Consider the following 18,781-nt stretch of genomic DNA (forward strand, 5'->3'; position numbering starts at 1 on the left):
TAGAGTGACGTTTCTTTTCACGCATGAATGCACTCATGAATTGAAATCACTTATTTATCGAGATCACTGTGGCTTCTCGTATCAGTGCGATTTCCTGGCAGCACACGTTCGTTCTGATTTGTGCCACTGAGAAAGCGGCGCGCTGATTGGGACTGAGCGTGAGCGCGTGCCGACCATGCCTAACGACGTTGTCTCCGGGTGGCAGGCCACCGCCATCGTCCACCTGATGGGAATCGACAAGCTGTGCGGCTTCATGGCCCTGGATAACGAAGAGATCGCCCTGGCAACCTGCAACCTCTTCCAGTGCATCTACGACTCCCTCTCCGGGGGCGACAAGAGGGTGTACGGGAAGGAGGAGGCGCTGGTCCTGGGTATGCAAGCGGGGAGTGGGAGAAGGGGAGGGGGTGGAGGTGAGGGTGAGGGGGGGTTACCCTGTGCTACACTCCGTCACGGTCACACAGAACAGGCGTTCCCGTGGTGATTCGGACGCCTGTGTCAGAGAAGTAAATTTCAAAAATCTAGCAGAGCTATTAGTGACAGAGCTTCTCTGTTTTCCTGAACATATCTCTAAAAATAGCACATGCAGCCCGCAAGCCCACACAGACTTCCTGTTACCCCGACTGACCCGAAAACCTCCTAAACCTGCGATTATTCAGACGCCTGTGTCTGGCGTCTGAATAATAAACAGAGTTTCCTTTGTTCTCATAACCATTTCTCTGACAAGACCAGGTCAAAACCTAGTGTATGGCTGGACTGGCCGACCAATGGTGAGACGTCATAACTCGGCTGACCAATAGTGTAACTTCATCACTCGCTCAGTCACTCACTCAGTCAGTCACAGACATTCGCGTTTGTAGGGCTGGCCCCGCTGTTGCGTAAATCTCTGATAATAAATAAATATTAAGCCCTACATGTCTTAACAGGCAATGTTTCCTTAAATAGCTCTGCTACTTCTTCTTTTCTGGTTATTACATCTCTCTTCAATCCGGTGTCAAGTCACAGCTACTTAACGCTGCCACTCAACCTCATTTTTTTCAGATGAAATCACAGTTAAACATTAATCCTGATCTTCGTTGTAAAGCACACCTGAATCAGCTGTACCAAAGCTGTTTGGCAGCAAGTAAATGACCAATTATCCATAAATCACAACCGCACAACGTGCCCGTGTGGTGTGGCTCTGCGGGAACGACGTTGTGATAACGTTGTGGTAACGTCGTAATGACGTTGTGATAACATTGTGTTAACGTTGTGATAACGTTGTGATAGCGTTGTGGTAACGTCGTAATAACGTTGTGATAACATTCTGTTAACGTTGTAATAACGTTGTGTTAACGTTGTGATAACGTTGTGATAACGTTGTGGTAACGTCGTAATGACGTTGTGATAACATTGTGTTAACGTTGTGATAACGTTGTGATAGCGTTGTGGTAACGTCGTAATAACGTTGTGATAACATTCTGTTAACGTTGTGATAGCGTTGTGTAAACATTGCGATAACGTCCCCGAAACGCAGACTCAAGCAGAGACCTGAAGAACATCCTGCTGGCTCTGCTGGAGATGGTGGCCAGTAGGAAAGTATCGGGACATGGGCGGGACCAGGCGCTCAACCTCCTGACCAAGAACGTGCCCAGGAAAGACAAGAGGGACCCTGACCACTCCAGGACCCTCTTTACCATTGACCACGGTCAGTGAATCTGCCAATATACCCTACTAATGCACCTGACTAGAACCATACAATAATATACCACACCAAAACAGCCACACTAATGCACACACACTACACCTGTGCTGCACCAGTGATCCCTTGAGAGAGGTTTTTATCTCAGCATAAATAAATGTGTGTGTTCGTGTGCTTGTGTGCTTGTGTGTGAGTGCATGTGTGTCTGTGTGTGGGGTGTGTGATGGGTGTGGGTATGTGTGTGTGCGTGTGTGCATGTATGTGTGTATATGTTCGTGTGTTTGCATGTGTGTGTGTGTGGGTATCTGTGTGTGCGTGTGCATGTATGTGTGTGCGTGTGTGTGTGTGTGTGTGCGTGTGGGCTTGTGTGTGTGTGTGCATGTATATGTATGTGTGTGGTGTGCATGTATGTGAGTGTGCGTGTGCGGGTGGGCTTGTGTGTGTGTGTGCGTTTGTGTGCGTGTGTTTGCATGTGTGTGTGTGTGTGCCTGTGTTTGTGTGTGTGTGTGTGTGTGTGTAAGATATCCTGCGCTCAGTTTCTTTTGCTCTGTGTGCAACAGGCCTGAAGAAGATCCTAAAGGTGTGTGGCCAGGTTCCGGACCTGCCTGACCAGCTGCCCATGACGGAGAACACCCAGCTGATCGCCAGCGTCCTGCTCAACAAGCTGTACGATGACCTGCGCTGCGACCCCGAGAGAGACAACTTCAGGGACATCTGCGACGAGTACATCAAGTGAGCGACCCTGCAGCCTCCCAGTGCCGGAGGCACCCTTTCCCACTCACAAATTTCAGGAGAAATGAACCTCTCTGAATTTGCATTTCAATTTGAATTATTTGAATTTGAATAAATTTGATTTTTTAGGTTTTCCCTTACTATACCTCTATCATTTCTCATTTTGCAAAAAGCTCCCACCGATCTGTCCCATCTCCTCCCTGTAATGAAAGGGCAAGTTTTTTTTCCAAAAGTAATGTACGACAACAGCTGTACATCACGGTTATTATTTTCCTCGATGCCAAACCCAAAGATAACTGACTTTCCAAATTTGAATGCGCAAATGTAAAGCTCTCTTTCTATATTTTCTACCTGCCTGTCCCTGCTCCGCCTGCAACCAAAAAAAAGGGGGAAGTTTGACCCCAACGACATGGACAAGAACATCCACGCCATCAACGCCCTGTCGGGCCTGCTGCAGGGCCCCTTCGACGTGGGCAACACGCTGGCGGGGCGCCAGGGCGTCATGGAGATGATGGTGGCGCTCTGCGGGTCCGAGCGGGAGGTGGACCAGATGGTCGCCGTGGAGGCGCTGATCCACGCCTCCACCAAGATGAGCCGCGCCTCCTTCATCATCACCAACGGCGTCTCCCTGCTGAAGGACATCTACAAGAAGACCAAGAACGAGAAGATCAAGATCCGCGCACTGGTGGTGAGTGAAAGGGGCCCTGTATTGGTCAGTTGCCACTTTAAAAAATGGGGCGTGCTGGTTGTGTTGTGGGGTGGGGGGGTGTGGGGTTGCCGGGTGTGTGTGCGTGGGGGGGGGGGGGGGGGCGGTCTGGCGGGTGCGCGTGCTAATAGCATTGATGACCACTAAATATACATCTTTTTGTTTGATGATTGAGTTTCTTTCCTCTTTTTCTGTTTTGTTCTGGTTTGATTAGGTCTTATCTTATCTTATCTTATTTTATGACCTTGTTACCTCCTCTGCCCTTTTGTTTTGTTTGTTTTTGTTTACTTAAATAAATTTTTAAAATATATTTTTAAATGGGGCATGAAAACCTTAAATGGGGCTTCAAAAAACATCTTTCCAAATGTGTATTGTCTTGTATTATATCACTCAGCATAATACAAGAGTCAGCAAATAAGTTTCACTTCTCTAAATGAGAACTTTGTACTTTCCAGTCTGTGACTGAATCTTGGTGCTCACCGCTCACCTCTGTCCCACGCCTTACGCCCCCCCCCACCCCCCCACTCCCGCGCAGGGCCTGTGTAAGCTGGGTTCAGCAGGAGGAGATGATTACAGCATGCGGCAGTTCGCAGAGGGCTCCACGGAGAAGCTGGCCAAACAGTGCAGGAAGTGAGTGTGTGTGTGTGTGTGTGTGCATGTGTGTGTGTGTGTGTGTGTGTGCACGTGTGTGTGTGTGTGTGTGTGTGTGCGTGTGTGTGTGCACGCGTGTGTGTGTGTGTGTGTGTGTGTGTGTGTGTGTGTGTGTGTGCACGTGTGTGTGCACGGGCATGCACATATTGCAATTCTCTATTCTGTGTCTATTCTGGGTGAGTCATAATTGCGAAATCACATCATAACACTATACTCTGTGAAGGACCAGAATAACGAGACAATATTTTGAGTGTTTCCTGTTTCCTGTCCTCAGTCCTCAGGCCGTGTTTTTGTAAATCTCTTTCCTGTGTTGCCTTTGGCCTCTGACCCTTCCAATTGACCAGGTCTACATGCAGGTTTAGTCACTGACTGTTTCTACAGACTCATCATGTGGAAGCATATTTTCTCCCCGCAATCCACACTGAAAGGAATACTATGTAACTGGGCAATCAGTGTCACTTGTGAAAACAGAATTTACAGCCTGTTTGGTTTTACTTGGCAATGTGCTGAATGGTTGAAAAGTTAAATCGCCATCTTCGGTTTAAGCCCCACCTACATGAAGACACACATGCTCGCGGACACACACGCACACATCGCATGCACACACACAAACACACATACAGTACAGATGCATGCATGCAGCAATGCACAGACACAGCGTACACACACACGCACACATCACATGCACACACACAAACACACATACAGTACAGATGCATGCATGCAGCAATGCACAGACACAACGTACACACACACGCACACATCGCATGCACACACACAAACACACATACAGTACAGATGCATGCATGCAGCAATGCACAGACACAACGTACACACACGCGCACACACACACACACACACACATCGCAGGCGCACACACACACGCATACACACTTGCACTCATACGCGCACACACACAGTTTTCCTCATAGTCTCAGAAGTAGTGACTGGCCTTTGGATTACTAGCAAGGAACACTGGGTGAGCTTATCTCACATCAACCCGGCGACGCCCATGTTAACATGAGGATTGAACTGAATGGAGATTGAACCCCAGAATGAGCTCTGTTTTACAGGATGAATAACAGCCTGTTGGCTGGTCTGTCTCCGTCTCTCTCTCTCTCTCTCTCTCGTGGTTTTTTTTCTCACCCTGAGTGGGTGGATCTTTTCGGTTTTCGGGTTGGTCGCCCCGGTGCGCTTCAGAACGCGGCGTTAAGTTCCTCCTTCTGCGCCCGCGGCAGGTGGCTGTGCAACCCGAGCATCGACGTCCGCACCAGGAAGTGGGCGGTGGAGGGCCTGGCCTACCTGACCAACGACGCCGACGTGAAAGACGACTTCGTGGAGGACGAGCCGGCCCTGAGGGCCATGTTCGAGCTGGCGAAGGTGGCGTCACACCCCTCCCTGCCGCGCGCCACACACACAGGCTCACAGAAAGCAGAGCAGCTGCAGGGTTCTCGGCATAGAAACCGCCTGTGGTTGTCTACGTGTGAAAATGCCTTTTCTCTCCTCCTTACCAACGATTCATCTCCCTCTCTGTCGTTCGAAGTCACGGACGGCTTTAGTTACTGAGGAACTGAAATAGCGCCAAAGGAAATGTCTGGCAAATAAATGCCAAAAGGTCCGGCAGTGAAAAGGAGCTGTTGTGATTCTGTGGGCATGTCAAGAGATGCTTAGATCGATCAAATAGCATCTACCGTACATTCAAAAGTAACTATATACAGTATATGCCATAAAACCATTCAGGTTTATCAGCTGGTCATACCCAGAAATTCTACTAACGTTAAATAATTCATTAAAAGAACGAGCAATATCTCTTTCATCTTTCATCAGTCACCTGACAAGACCATCCTGTACGCAGTGGCGTGCACCCTGGTCAACTGCACCAACAGCTACGAAAAGAAGGAGATCATTCCGGAACTTGTGCAACTGGCAAAGTTCTCCAAGCAACACGTTCCAGAACAGCACCCCAAGGTAACCGGGCCTTCCCCCACGCTTTCCCTTAAGAGAAGTGCATTCGGGGACATGTGAAAAAATGGCATGTGCGGGGGGTCATGATGCAGAGAAATAAAATCTAAAACAGATTTTTTTTTTAATGTTTTTTGAAAGCGTTCTCCCAGTTCTATTTGTCCAGAGGCAATAGGGCATGTGGAGTGCGTGGAGGCTGTTGCCATTTAAATCTAGTGCAAATATTTGACTTGACACCTGTGCCAGAAGCAGGCTGTATGTCAGCCGAGTAATTGTTTGACCCGACAGGAAATGGCGATAAGGGGCAGGGGGGGGGAGTCATCTTTTTGGCTGCTTGTGGCAAGTGACATGGTTCCCATGGAAACCCACACAAATATTATCAATTGTCCAGAAACTGTTGGCACAGTTAACTGTGCCTTGTCTACAAACTGCAAGGGGTCCAAATAAGGTTTTCCGTCTTTTACTAAAGGAGAGTCACAGCTGCTTCCTTCACTCACCCGCTGCTTTTTGACTCCACGCTGATTTGTCTCGCACGTCCGCCCCGCAGGACAAGAAGGACTTCATCGAGAAGAGGGTCAAGCGCCTGCTGAAGGCGGGGGTCATCTCCGCCCTCACCTGCATGGTCAAAGCGGACAGCTCAGTCCTCACCGACCAGACCAAAGAGATGCTCGCCAGGTCAGCGCGAGAGTCCGTTACTTCACGTTACACGATTTGTTTACTTTAGAGATCTGCGGTTTCCCTGAGCACATGATACGGATAGTATACATTCCTATGGCTGAGGTGTTTATGGATGCAGGAATTCAGGTTTCTGTAGCTTTGCTCGAGTGCCAGATGGCAGTGTCCCTACCTGGGATTTGAACCTGCAGCACACAGAAGCACGCACTCTCACACGGTCACATGGGAAGGAATCGTTTATTGTGTGCATGAAGAAGCAGGATACGTAATTGAAGGGGTTTTCCAAATAAAGTCTTTCTTTGAAGTGGATGTCACTGTCAAGGGCCTGGGAGAGCATTCACACACACACGCACACATGCACACACACACACATGCATGCGCGCACAGGCACACTCACTCACACATGCACACACACGCGCACACCCACGCACTCACTCTTGCACACATCTGGGAACATAAACCAAAAGTAGCTGTGTAACCACATACATAAAGTTACCTCTATGAATTCTCAGAAGCTATAAGTAAAAGTACGATATGAATCAGTCTGTCCCTCTGTCTGAAGAGGAAGTATGTACAGTGTGCAGGCTGAAACCCATTTTAAAATATCGTAGGCTAGGTCTCTCTTGGCGGTGACTGAGGCAACGGTCTCCTCCACACGTGGAGAACTGACTTTTTATTAAAATATCTGCTGAGAAATGTCTGCCTAATTTAATTACCAAAGCTCCCCTTTCTGCATACAGTCCAACTGTTTGTATTTCTTATCCCTTTCCCGCAGGGTGTTTCTAGCCTTGGCAGGGGACACCAAGGATCGTGGAACCATTGTGGCTCAAGGAGGCGGGAAGGTAAGCGTTTTGCAATGCCTCTCTGTGTGGGGACTTTCCGCTGCCAGAGCAGAGACCCCCCCCCCCCCAACCCCCGCACCCCCTCAAACGCCGTTGCTGTAGAGGACTCTCTAATGAGATGTTCTGCCGTCGGACTGGTTCTCCAACCCCCTGCCAAAGGAGGAGTGGTTCTGGGTGTTCTGGATCCAGGAGAAGGCCCCAGAACACTTAACCCCTTTTTGCGCTAAGGATTCTAAACACTTCACACTCCATTTTAATAGGGCCAGGATAGGGAACCTCCTTGCCTGCTAGGCAATATTGGAAAGAAACACCCTCAACTCAGTGTATTTTACGTAACTGGGTGCTGATCCTACAAAAAAATAAAACGTGACGAAGAACCGCACTACCATCACATTACGTTAGAGGCATTTAGCAGACGCTCTTATCCAGAGCGACTTACACAACTTTTACACAGCATTTTACATCGTATCCATTTATACAGCTGGATATATACTGAAGCAATGCAGGTTAAGTACCTTGCTCAAGGGTACAACGGCAGTGTCCTTACCCGGGAATCGAACCTGCGACCTTTCGTTTACAAGCCCAGTTCCTTACCCACTGTGCTACACTCCATCCTATCACGTACATGAAATGAGCAACAAGCAAGACCCAGATAAAACAAGCCAATGACAACTCCTCATTAAGTCCTTATGGCATTAATGTATCCAAATAATGGATCCAAAAAGCTCCTCTCTGAAGATGTTTGTATGTTTGTCACGGTTAAAATGTCTGGCCACTGATGATTTCTCGTCCTTGTTATGTACAGTATAGAGCATTTGTGTTCACAAATTCTTGTTCTGTGCTCTCGTTTACTTTTACCAACATAAAGCAAATTCCACGGACAGCAAATAAGTTATTCTCTCCCTGACTTTTACCCCAACCACAAATTGTTCCATCCACTAAACAGATCGCTAACTAGCATAGGGTGGACGTGGCAATACAGTATTGAAGTGAACTGAGTTGACAATTGTTCAGGTTTTTTGGTGCGCCATACATGCTGAGGGGTTGAGTAATGCGTTCTGAACCCAAAACATTCTGTTTCAAGTTCTTGGCTTGATCTGCTTGTCTGAGCTCTGCGGTTTCCCAAATTGTGGGCTGTGACTCATATGAGTCAATACACTCAAAGCCAAACCAAGTAAAACCAAAACAAATCAAATCAACCCATAGGGAAAAGTAATATACTTAAATACCAAAATGGGAAGTTCAAAATCAATTTAAATATATTGAGGAATATATGTACAAAATTTAAATTAACAACATGTATTTCAATGTATTTTAATATATATATATTATTTGTAAGCACTTTTATGTGTTAAATGTGTGTCAATAAATTTCCTAAATATGCAAAATATGCAAATATGCAAAGCAGCCAATTTTGAAATTTAAAAAAAAATTTGTTCTCAAACTACATTTGAAATGTATGAAAATATATGGTGTAAAAACACATACGTGTAATAAATTCATTGTAAAATATAAGTTCATAGTACATTAGGGTGGTTCCCGTATACTTCCATCATTTTTCCTGTATGGGAAAGATTTCCCTTATTATGTGCATGGTGCGAGTTGCAGTGAAAGCCTTTTAGACTTAAATAGCTGAAATATTTGACTTGCTGACAAGCACATGCAGCATGCTAAAATAGTGAGGGGGGAGTCACAGGAAGTGCTCTCAGTCTGAGGACTTTGATTCAGAATGACAAAGGCGTTCAGTGACAGTAGGTTTTTTTCCCCCACACCACTTCAGACTGCACGTAGCTCACGTAAACTGGTGCACTGGAGACACCGTGCTTTCTCTGCACATTAAATTAGGTGTGGTCAGGTCTGCTTAGATCCCACAGGGGCCACAAGAGCGGGAGTAAATGAGAGGAAGAAAATTGCGACACGTTTTTCCACCGTTCTCAAGAATGGTATCCGGACTCCTTGTCAGTGCTGGGTGATGACTAATGCTGTAGACTCAGCACAGAGAGAAACGAGAGTGGGGATTTTCCACTCAGCCTAACGCAGCAGCGCTGCGCGCACCTCTTAAAGAGTGCGATATAAATAAAGTTTGCCATTCTTCTTCTTCTTCTTCTTGTTATTACTGTTGTTGTTGTTGTTATGAAGTGACTGTGTGCTGTGCAGACGGCTGAGGTGTGGATCTTTCACACAGGCGCTCATCCCTCTGGCCCTGGAGGGAACAGAGGCGGGAAAGATCAGAGCCTGCCATGCCCTGGCCAAGATCGCGGCCATTTCGAACCCCGAAATCGCTTTCCCTGGAGAGAGGGTAGGTCGTGTGACTCCTCCTGCCATTGGCTTGTGCGGTTGTCATGAGAAGCAGGGAAATCCCAGGTGCAGCCCCGACTCACCCGACTGCAGCCGCACACATAAACCTGCATTGCTTCACTCCTATGTGTGGGATAAATGTTATGATTACTTTATGGTCCTTTAATTGTTGCTGGCAGTGTTTGGCATGCTAATATACTTCATGTGGTTTACTAAGCCGAGACTGTTATTCTTCAGTCCCCTCATGCAGGGAGATAGATAGTTTATTGTCATTCCTTCTCCTTACAGGTTATGCAAAGAGTAGAATGAATTATAGTTCCCCCGGGGTCATAGTGCAGGAGACTCGGAATAGCTGCTGTGACAGTGCGTGCCGCCATTCTGAAGGAAGCTTGCTGAACTGCACACACACACACACACTCTTTTACTCTGAGCACATACTACACACACACACACCCACAAACAAACACACACACAGGTGCACACATGCACGTACGAACGCACACACACACACACACCCAGGTGCACACATACAGTACACGTACGCACACACACACACACACACACACAGCCACTTTCATACGCAAACACAAAGAGCTAAAGTGTGTGTTTGTGTTACTGTCATGTGCACAAGCAAGGGTGCGCACAGGAGGATGGGTTGATGGCTTTGGAGCTGGGATGGTATGGTGTTGTGTGGCTGGGTTATGATACCAGGGGTATGAAGAATAAAGTCACCAGATAGCAAGAATGGGCGGGGCTATGGGTCACTCCACAATCTGGACCAATCATCACGTAGCAAAATCAGAGCTGGGGGGCAGTGAATGAATGTGAACTGGATGATGTCACATCCTGAAAACGGCAGCAGAAGAGCCTACAGAAAAAGACAAAACAGCACTCAGGCCTGGTACTGTGGTCTCTAAGGTTATTGTGTTTATGATCAGATCTCAACTTCAGTGACACATTCACATCCTCTCACACACACTCTCACGCCACCACACTCTAACTCGCTCTCTTTCTCTCTCACACTAACATATACACACTCTAACTCGCTCTCTTTCTCTCACACACACACACATACACTCTCAAACTCGCACTCTTTCTCTCTCACACACACACACTCTCAAACTCGCACTCTTTCTCTCTCACACACACACACTCTCAAACTCGCACTCTTTCTCTCTCTCTCACACACACACAGACACATATACACACTCAAACTCACACTCTTTCTCTCTCACACACACACACAGACACATATACACTCAAACGCACACTCTTTCTCTCACTCACATACACATACACACAAACATACACACTCCTCACTCTATGTACATGCTCACCTTTAATTTCTTTCACCCTTACTCTACAATGTTCATCAGTAAATCAGGTGCCATCACTCCTGAAGAGTTGACAGTGTATCTAAGATGCATGTGACATTCTAGGCATGTATTAAACAGCCACAAATATAGAGCACATCTGTGGTCAAGTTAAAAAGACAACTGAAATAATTAGGTTGTTTCCCCTCTCTCTCTCTCTCTCTATTATCTTTAGTGCGGCTGCTATACAACGGTGCATTATGCTTGGTTAAAGTGGGAGGTGGGTTGAGTAAGCCAGTATGGGTGGAGAGGGGGATACGACAGGGTTGCCCATTGTCTGGTCAGTTATATACCTTAGTGGTAGAACCTTTTTTGGTAAATGGTACGACGGAGGTTAAGGGGGGGTGGAAGTCCCAGGGGCCAGTGTTTCTAAGGCAGTGAGGTTGTCGGCATATGCAGATGATGTAACTGTGTTGCTGAGAGACAGGGAGGACATGCAGGCATTGGAGGATAGCCTGAGGGCTCATGAGGGCGGCTCTGCAGCACGGGGGGAAGTGCGAGGCATTGGCATGTGGGAAGGTCCCTACCTCAGCTGCCAGGAGTGTATCTGGGAACAGGAGCTTTCATGGCCCAGAATTGGGTGGAGCTCACAGAAAGGCTGCAGAAGGAGACTGCTGAAATGGAAATGTCTTACAGGGGGAGAGTGCTGATTATTAATAACCCTGGTGGCATCCTCCCTGTGGCATCAGCTGATGGTACTGAACCCCCATGGTGGGGATGCTGGTGGAGATCCAGTGAAAGCTGGTGGACTTTTTTTATGGTCGGGCCATCACTGGCATGCGGGCACCAATCCTGTACCTTCCTGTAGGAGGGGAAGAGCTGATTGAGCTGGAGAGCAAGATGGTGGTCCTGTAGGCCGCAAATGGCTCGGAGGCTCCTCTATCAGCGGGAGACGTGCTGGAGGGAGCAGGCGGCATGGGGGCTGGATCTACAGCTGCTTTTAATTAGGCCGGACAGCCTGAACAATACAGGGCTCACAGAGTGCCGTGCGGCCGTGCTGAGGGCTTGCCAGCTGCTGAGGCACTCTCGTGAGGGTGGTCTGGTGAGCGGGCCGTGGGTGTAGGAGGAGCCCATCCTACGCAACCCTGTGACTGAGCCATTTGGGGGAAAATTCAGTGTTTCAATAAAGGAACATCAAAAGTCCAAGTCTCTCTCAGAGTTGACAGTGTACCTAAGATGCATGTGACATTCCAGCCACAAGTATAGACCACATCTGTGGTCAAGTTAAAAAGACAAGTCAAATAATTAGGCGGTTGCCTCTCTCTCTCTCTCTCCCCTCTCTCTCTCTCTCTCTCTCTCTCGCTCTCTCTCTCTCTCCCTCTCTCTCTCTCTCTCTCTCTCTCTCTCTCTCTCTCTCTCTCTATCTCTCTCCCTCTCTCTCCCTCTCTCTCTCTCTCTCTCTCCCTCTCTCTCTCTCTCTCTCTCTCCCTCTCTCTCTCTCTCTCCCTCTCTCTCCCTCCTCTCTCTCTCTCTCTCTCTCCCTCTCTCTCTCTCTCTCTCTCTCTCTCCCTCTCTCTCTCTCTCCCTCTCTCTCCCTCTCTCTCTCTCTCTCTCTCTCTCTCTCTCTCCCTCTCTCTCCCTCTCTCTCTCTCTCTCTCTCCCTCTCTCTCTCTCTCTCTCTCTCCCTCTCTCTCTCTCTCTCTCTCTCCCTCTCTCTCCCTCTCTCTCTCTCTCTCTCTCTCCCTCTCTCTCTCTCTCTCTCTCTCTCTCACTCTCTCTCTCTCTCTCTCTCTCCCTCTCTCTCCCTCTCTCTCTCTCTCTCTCTTACCGTGCTCTGTGACCTGTGCACCTTCCACACAGTCTCTCTCTCTCTCTCTCTCTTACCGTGCTCTGTAACCTGTGCACATTCCACACAGTCTCTCTCTCTCTCTCTCTCTTACCGTGCTCTGTAACCTGTGCACATTCCACACAGTCTCTCTCTGTCTCTCTCTCTTACCGTGCTCTGTGACCTGTGCACATTCCACACAGTCTCTCTCTCTCTCTCTCTCAGGGAGGCGGGGGGAGGGGTAGTGAATATTGTAGAATTTTAACACAGATCATCCATTTTGTAAACTGGGAGATTTTTTAAAAAATATTTAAAAACATGTCTGCAGTGTTGAACAATCGTGTGTGCGCGTGTGATGTTCTGACAAGGGCAGTAGTTCAACCAAGTCCTGCATTATAAAATCGATACCATCATGACTCAGCAATTCTCCGCAGCGGATATTTCTCATGACGCAAATTTACTCCACTTCTTCAAACTGGCAGTCTCACGCACAAAGAATGTGCATACATAGCAATGCAGCAGCTAAATGACAGGAAGTGAATGGAGTCTGCTACCTCCCCATTGCCACCTGTTTCACCCCCTCGCACTTTGGAGGACAAATTTAGCTCTTACAGATTTCCAATCTCCATTCTGATTTCCATTCTGTATTATGCATTTTCTTCAAGTTGGCTTCGCCTGAAAATGAATCTTTTCCCAAAATTCTCACTGTCACGGGCTGCACCAGTAGCCCGGACACATAGCAGAAATGTGCCAGGAGACCGACTGTAATTTTGGTTTACTTTATTAGAGACAGATTTGGTGCATTAAAACCGTTAGCACCTGGCCCTCGCCAGAGACAACCAGCCACTGCGTGACTGGGCCAGCATGAGCTTTCAGGTCACCTGACCTGAGAGAGAATCAGAAACCCAGCTCTCCACCATCACATGTGCACTGCCTGTACATGCAAAGGAAATGGGGGAGAGGGCCAGACAACTGTTATTTTCCATTCAGTCTGTAAGTCAGCTGTACTTTATTCTGTTACACTAACCAGCTATCCCCCACCCCGCCCCACCCCACATCCTCCCCCCCTCCCCTTTTGTGACTGCTTCAGTACAAACCAAGTGCTCCGTGCAGTATTCATCTATCTGCCGTGCCCATTTCAAATAAGTCATGTGGTAATGAGGAAATGATTTATGGCTGTGGTTTGTTTGTTTTTTCTTGTCTTTCCACTGTTCATTCTTGACTCCTGGTTGCTGGTGTCCCTTGCTGGCATTCTCTCTTATCTTTTTCAGTACAGTTCAGTATATTCAGCCTGCATTCCCTTTTTGACAGACCGAAGATATTTTAATAAACTTTTAATATAACCCTCCACCCCCCCCCCACCCCCCTCAGATTTATGAAGTGGTTCGGCCCCTGGTCAGTTTGCTGCACCCTGACAGGGACGGGTTACAGAACTACGAGGCCCTCATGGGCCTCACAAACCTGGCTGGCCTGAATGACAAACTGAGGTGAGTCATGATGTCCCCCTTCAGCAAATCAACACTGGGCTGGTGTTAATAACTGTGCCTTCAGCAAAACAACACTGGGCTGGTGTTAATAACTGTGCCTTCAGCTGAACAACACTGTGTTAGTGTTAATGTATTTGTCTTCAGCTCAACAGAACTAGGCTGGTGTTAATAACTGTGTCTTCAGCAAAACAACACTGGGCTGGTGTTAATAACCGTGTCTTCAGCTGAACAACACTGGGCTGGTGTTAATGGATCTGTCTTCAGCTCAACCGGACTAGACTGGTGTTAATAACTGTGCCTTCAGCTGAACAACACTGTGTTAATGTTAATGGATCTGTCTTCAGCTCAACCGAACTAGGCTGGTGTTAATAACTGTACCTTCAGCTGAACAACACTGTGTTAGTGTTAATGGATTTGTCTTCAGCTCAACCGAACTAGGCTGGTGTTAATAACTGTGTCTTCAGCAAAACAACACTGGGCTGGTGTTAATAACTGTGCCTTCAGCTGAACAACACTGTGTTAGTGTTAATGTATTTGTCTTCAGCTCAACAGAACTAGGCTGGTGTTAATAACTGTGTCTTCAGCAAAACAACACTGGGCTGGTGTTAATAACCGTGTCTTCAGCTGAACAACACTGGGCTGATGTTAATGGATCTGTCTTCAGCTCAACCGGACTAGACTGGTGTTAATAACTGTGCCTTCAGCTGAACAACACTGTGTTAATGTTAATGGATCTGTCTTCAGCTCAACCGAACTAGGCTGGTGTTAATAACTGTACCTTCAGCTGAACAACACTGTGTTAGTGTTAATGGATTTGTCTTCAGCTCAACCGAACTAGGCTGGTGTTAATAACTGTGTCTTCAGCAAAACAACACTGGGCTGGTGTTAATAACTGTGCCTTCAGCTGAACAACACTGTGTTAGTGTTAATGGATCTGTCTTCAGCTCAACAGAACTAGGCTGGTGTTAATAACTGTGTCTTCAGCAAAACAACACTGGGCTGGTGTTAATAACTGTGCCTTCAGCAAAACAACACTGGGCTGGTGTTAATAACTGTGCCTTCAGACAACTGGCACAGACAGCGGCCCAATGAATGCTTAATAGCTGGGATACTCCACAGAAGTGCCCAAACATGTTTCCCTTGCGTTGAGGAGACAGGTCTGCAAATACAACTCAGCATCCAGATTAAAAATCCAAATTTTAAAAACTGGGTTTAAAAGAAAATGGGAAAGGCCAAACTTTATTTTATTTTTTTCGAAGTGACTCACAATTGAATGATCACCAACCTCTGGCGCTAAATGACAGGGTGAAGATTCTGAAGGAGAAGGCCCTTCCGGATATCGAGAACTACATGTTTGAGGAGCATGACCAAATCCGGCAGGCTGCCACAGAGTGCATGTGTAACCTGGTGGTGTGCAAGGAGGTGAGTGTTGGCCGATTTAGTCTTCGGAAATTTGGCCATAACTGTTAAAAAAATGGACATTTAAAGCCACTGAGGTCACCGTTACTGTTAAGGCTGAGGGCACGTTGCCCTCGTTGGGAGTAGTCGTCCCGAGGCCAGATAGCCTGAAGCAGGAAGCCGACACAAGAGTTCCCAACTAGAGCATAGTTTATTCCTTTGATGACCTACAGACTGGTCTTCGACACAGTGACACAAAGTACCACTTACAGTGGCCGTCCAGGTACAGAGAGCTCTGACAACATGGAGATTTCTTGCTGTTCAACTCAATAGGGGCAGCATTTCAATATCACGCAATAGGTACACCACTTCTAAATCACGCAACAGGTGCAGCACTTCTAAATCACGCAACAGGTACACCACTTCAGTATCACACACTAAGAGCAGTACTTCAATATCACGCATTAAGACCCGCACTACAGTATCACGCAAAAGGCAGAGCACTTCAATATCACGGATGGATGTTCCAGACACAGGTGCCTGCTGAATGACTGACTGAACGAACGAACGAACGAACGGATGAATGAACGAACGACCGTAACGTAAACACTTCACGGGCCTGAATCGCTGTGTGTGTGTGTGTGTCCGCGCGCCGCCCCCCCCCCCCCCCCCCCCCCCCCCCGCCCCCAGGTCCAGGAGAGGTACATGGAGGACGGGAACGACAAGCTGAAGCTGCTGGTTCTCCTGTGCAGCGAGGACGACGACAAGCTGCAGCGGGCCGCGGCCGGGGCCATCGCCATGCTCACCACCGCCCAGAAGAAGCTCTGCACCAAGCTCACCCTGGTGGTATGTACCCCCGCCCCTCCCCCCCTTCACTTTCAGTTGGGCTGGGTACGCTTTATGTCTCAGTGGGGGGTCAGACCAGGATAGCACTGCGGCTACGCTAGCAGCGTAGCACTGTGGTTGTGTAGCACAGAGGGTAAAGGACTGGGCTTGTAACTGAAAGGTCATAGGTTTGATTCCTGGGTGGGACATTGCCGTTGTACCCTTGAGCAAGGTACTTTACCCTGCATTGCGTCGGTATATATCCAGCTGTATAAATTGATGCAATGTAAATGCTATGTAAAAAGTTCTGTAAGTCGCTCTGGATAAGAGCATCTGCTAGAAAATACCTGTAATGTAATGTAATGTAATGAAGAAACAGGATTAAGACAGGCTCTGGTATATCCACATGGACAAAATGAAGCTGCCTGTTTTCAGATTGGGCACGTGTGGATACATCACAGTCTGAACATAAAGAAAAAATGAGCTATTATGGAGTGACACAAGAGTCCCCTTTGCAAAAAGGCCAGCTCAATTAATTAGTCTTAAAGCCCTTTTCTCGCTTCAAAGAGTTAAAAAATAAAAATATTAATATTGCAAATCCACTGAGGAGATCTTGTAGAGATAAATGAATAAATCTGTCTTTGTCCTATTTTGAATAACCCTGGCACAACTGCAAATGGCCTGGTATGAGGGAATGAGTTTATGTTTACTTTTGCTGCCTTTTTAATGAGAAGAACATCTTTTGTCCAAAACTGCCTGAGGGTTTCGCTGAGGAGTGTTACACCAGGGTTTGTTTTTTTTTCTGCAGTCTATGAGTGACTCAATTATTTCCTGCCCTCTCTACCTCCCCCTCCCCCTCTCTCCCTCTCCCTTCCCCCAGACGGTACAGTGGCTGGAGATACTGCAAAGGCTGTGTCTCCACGACAACCTGCAGATCCAGCACAGGGGCCTGGTCATTGCGTACAACCTGATGAGCGCAGACGCGGAGCTGGCGAAGAAGCTCATCGAGAGCGAGATGCTGGAGATCCTGACGGTCATCGGCAAGCAGGGGGACAGCCCGAAGCGGCAGGAGGTGATTGACGTGGCCCGCTTGTGCCTGTCCACCGCCATGGACCTTGGTCTCATCAAGCCATTCTCTTAAAATGGAGGCATCTTTTAAACCAGAGGCTGTCTCGCTCCCGGAATGTACCAGAACTTGTCCCTCATCAAAACGATGCCTCCCAGTTACGTGGTTAAGTTGGAAGCAAGACCAGAATCACCCCTGGTCTCCTCTGGGAGCTAGCTGGCTTAAAAACTGAAATCTAAAAACCAAACAGGAACTGAAGTGAATGACGACCCAGGACTGATGCAGCCAAAAATAGAACTCGGAAATACAGGCATGAGTTCTCAAAATAATTTAGAGGTTTCTAAAACAATCTTGTGAATTATTCTTTTCTATCTTATTTTTTAGAAAGAATTTGTCTGAATGATTGAAAAACAGTTATATTGCTCTTTGTGTTAGGTATTATTTAAAGAGACTTGTGCTTCTCATTCTGTAAGTGTTTTTTTTTTATTTTTAAAAGTATGTGTGTTGAAACGTGTGCGTGCTCTGCACAAACACCAGTGCAACACAGAGTGAGATAATATAGCAATGTATGCTGTTTGCAGAACAAATAAAATGTGACATACTGACACAAAATGAGTTTACACAGAATATTGGACTTGAAAGACCTGTGGGACCGTTATTTCCTTATGTTTGTTTCCTTGTTATATTCAAGCTCTGTAGTGGTTTGTAATGATTTTTGCCCTTTTTTTATCACTGGGATTACAGAGAGGTAAGGCATGTTGTTTAGAGGATTTTTAATAAGGGCCTGTCCTCCGTGTTATCATAAGTGTTGTGAGGGCTTGTGGGACAAATAAACACCCACGTCTTTGAATGCAAGGCTGAAACAAGTGGGTAAAGGAAGAGTGACTGAGTACGTGTGTGGGGTGAGGTGGTATGAGCATCGAAAAGCAGGATGAGGTCAGGTCTTATTGTTTCAGGTTTTATGGGGGGTGGGGGTTGAAATTTGCAACACGACAGGCGACTGTCACGGTTAAGGAAGGTGGGACGCAATTGCGGACCGAGGGGATCTAAAAGTTAGCCCCAAGGGGTAACCACAAAACCGCTGAGCGATAGAAAGGGACAGGGGACACACCAAATAATAAAGAGCGCTAAATAATCACTCCCTCTACTCACTGAAACTTCTGTCAGTGGACTCAGAAAACTAAAATAAACGAAACGAAACACCGCCGCAGTGTAGCTACCCCGAAAGTAAAACCCCACTAGAAAAACAGAGTGGAGTAACTTACAAAAGAAAAATGACACTCGCAGCCTGGCGAGTAGAAAACAAAAGGAAAACTAAAGACA

General features: G+C 47.2%; 1 protein-coding gene across 4 annotated transcripts in view; it reads left to right on the forward strand.

Moving 5' to 3' along the window:
- unc45b (unc-45 myosin chaperone B) overlaps positions 1 to 18,241 on the forward strand; it is a 27,089-nt gene extending 8,848 nt beyond the window's left edge. For 3 of the 4 annotated variants that reach the window (XM_035379734.1, XM_035379735.1, XM_035379737.1), the window contains 14 exons: positions 206 to 371; positions 1,514 to 1,684; positions 2,239 to 2,410; positions 2,798 to 3,098; positions 3,652 to 3,746; positions 5,006 to 5,147; positions 5,595 to 5,735; positions 6,277 to 6,404; positions 7,180 to 7,246; positions 9,432 to 9,545; positions 14,054 to 14,169; positions 15,474 to 15,591; positions 16,258 to 16,413; positions 17,273 to 18,241. In XM_035379734.1, the coding sequence (XP_035235625.1) occupies positions 206 to 371; positions 1,514 to 1,684; positions 2,239 to 2,410; positions 2,798 to 3,098; positions 3,652 to 3,746; positions 5,006 to 5,147; positions 5,595 to 5,735; positions 6,277 to 6,404; positions 7,180 to 7,246; positions 9,432 to 9,545; positions 14,054 to 14,169; positions 15,474 to 15,591; positions 16,258 to 16,413; positions 17,273 to 17,533 (2,148 nt within the window). In that variant the 3' untranslated portion in view covers positions 17,534 to 18,241. The remainder of the gene's footprint in view (positions 1 to 205; positions 372 to 1,513; positions 1,685 to 2,238; positions 2,411 to 2,797; positions 3,099 to 3,651; positions 3,747 to 5,005; positions 5,148 to 5,594; positions 5,736 to 6,276; positions 6,405 to 7,179; positions 7,247 to 9,431; positions 9,546 to 14,053; positions 14,170 to 15,473; positions 15,592 to 16,257; positions 16,414 to 17,272) is intronic. The other variant, XM_035379736.1, reaches the window with a different exon arrangement.
- Positions 18,242 to 18,781: the final 540 nt, after the last annotated feature.

The sequence above is a fragment of the Anguilla anguilla genome, chromosome 10 (genome assembly GCF_013347855.1).
Source record: "Anguilla anguilla isolate fAngAng1 chromosome 10, fAngAng1.pri, whole genome shotgun sequence".
In the NCBI taxonomy this organism is placed as follows: domain Eukaryota; kingdom Metazoa; phylum Chordata; class Actinopteri; order Anguilliformes; family Anguillidae; genus Anguilla; species Anguilla anguilla.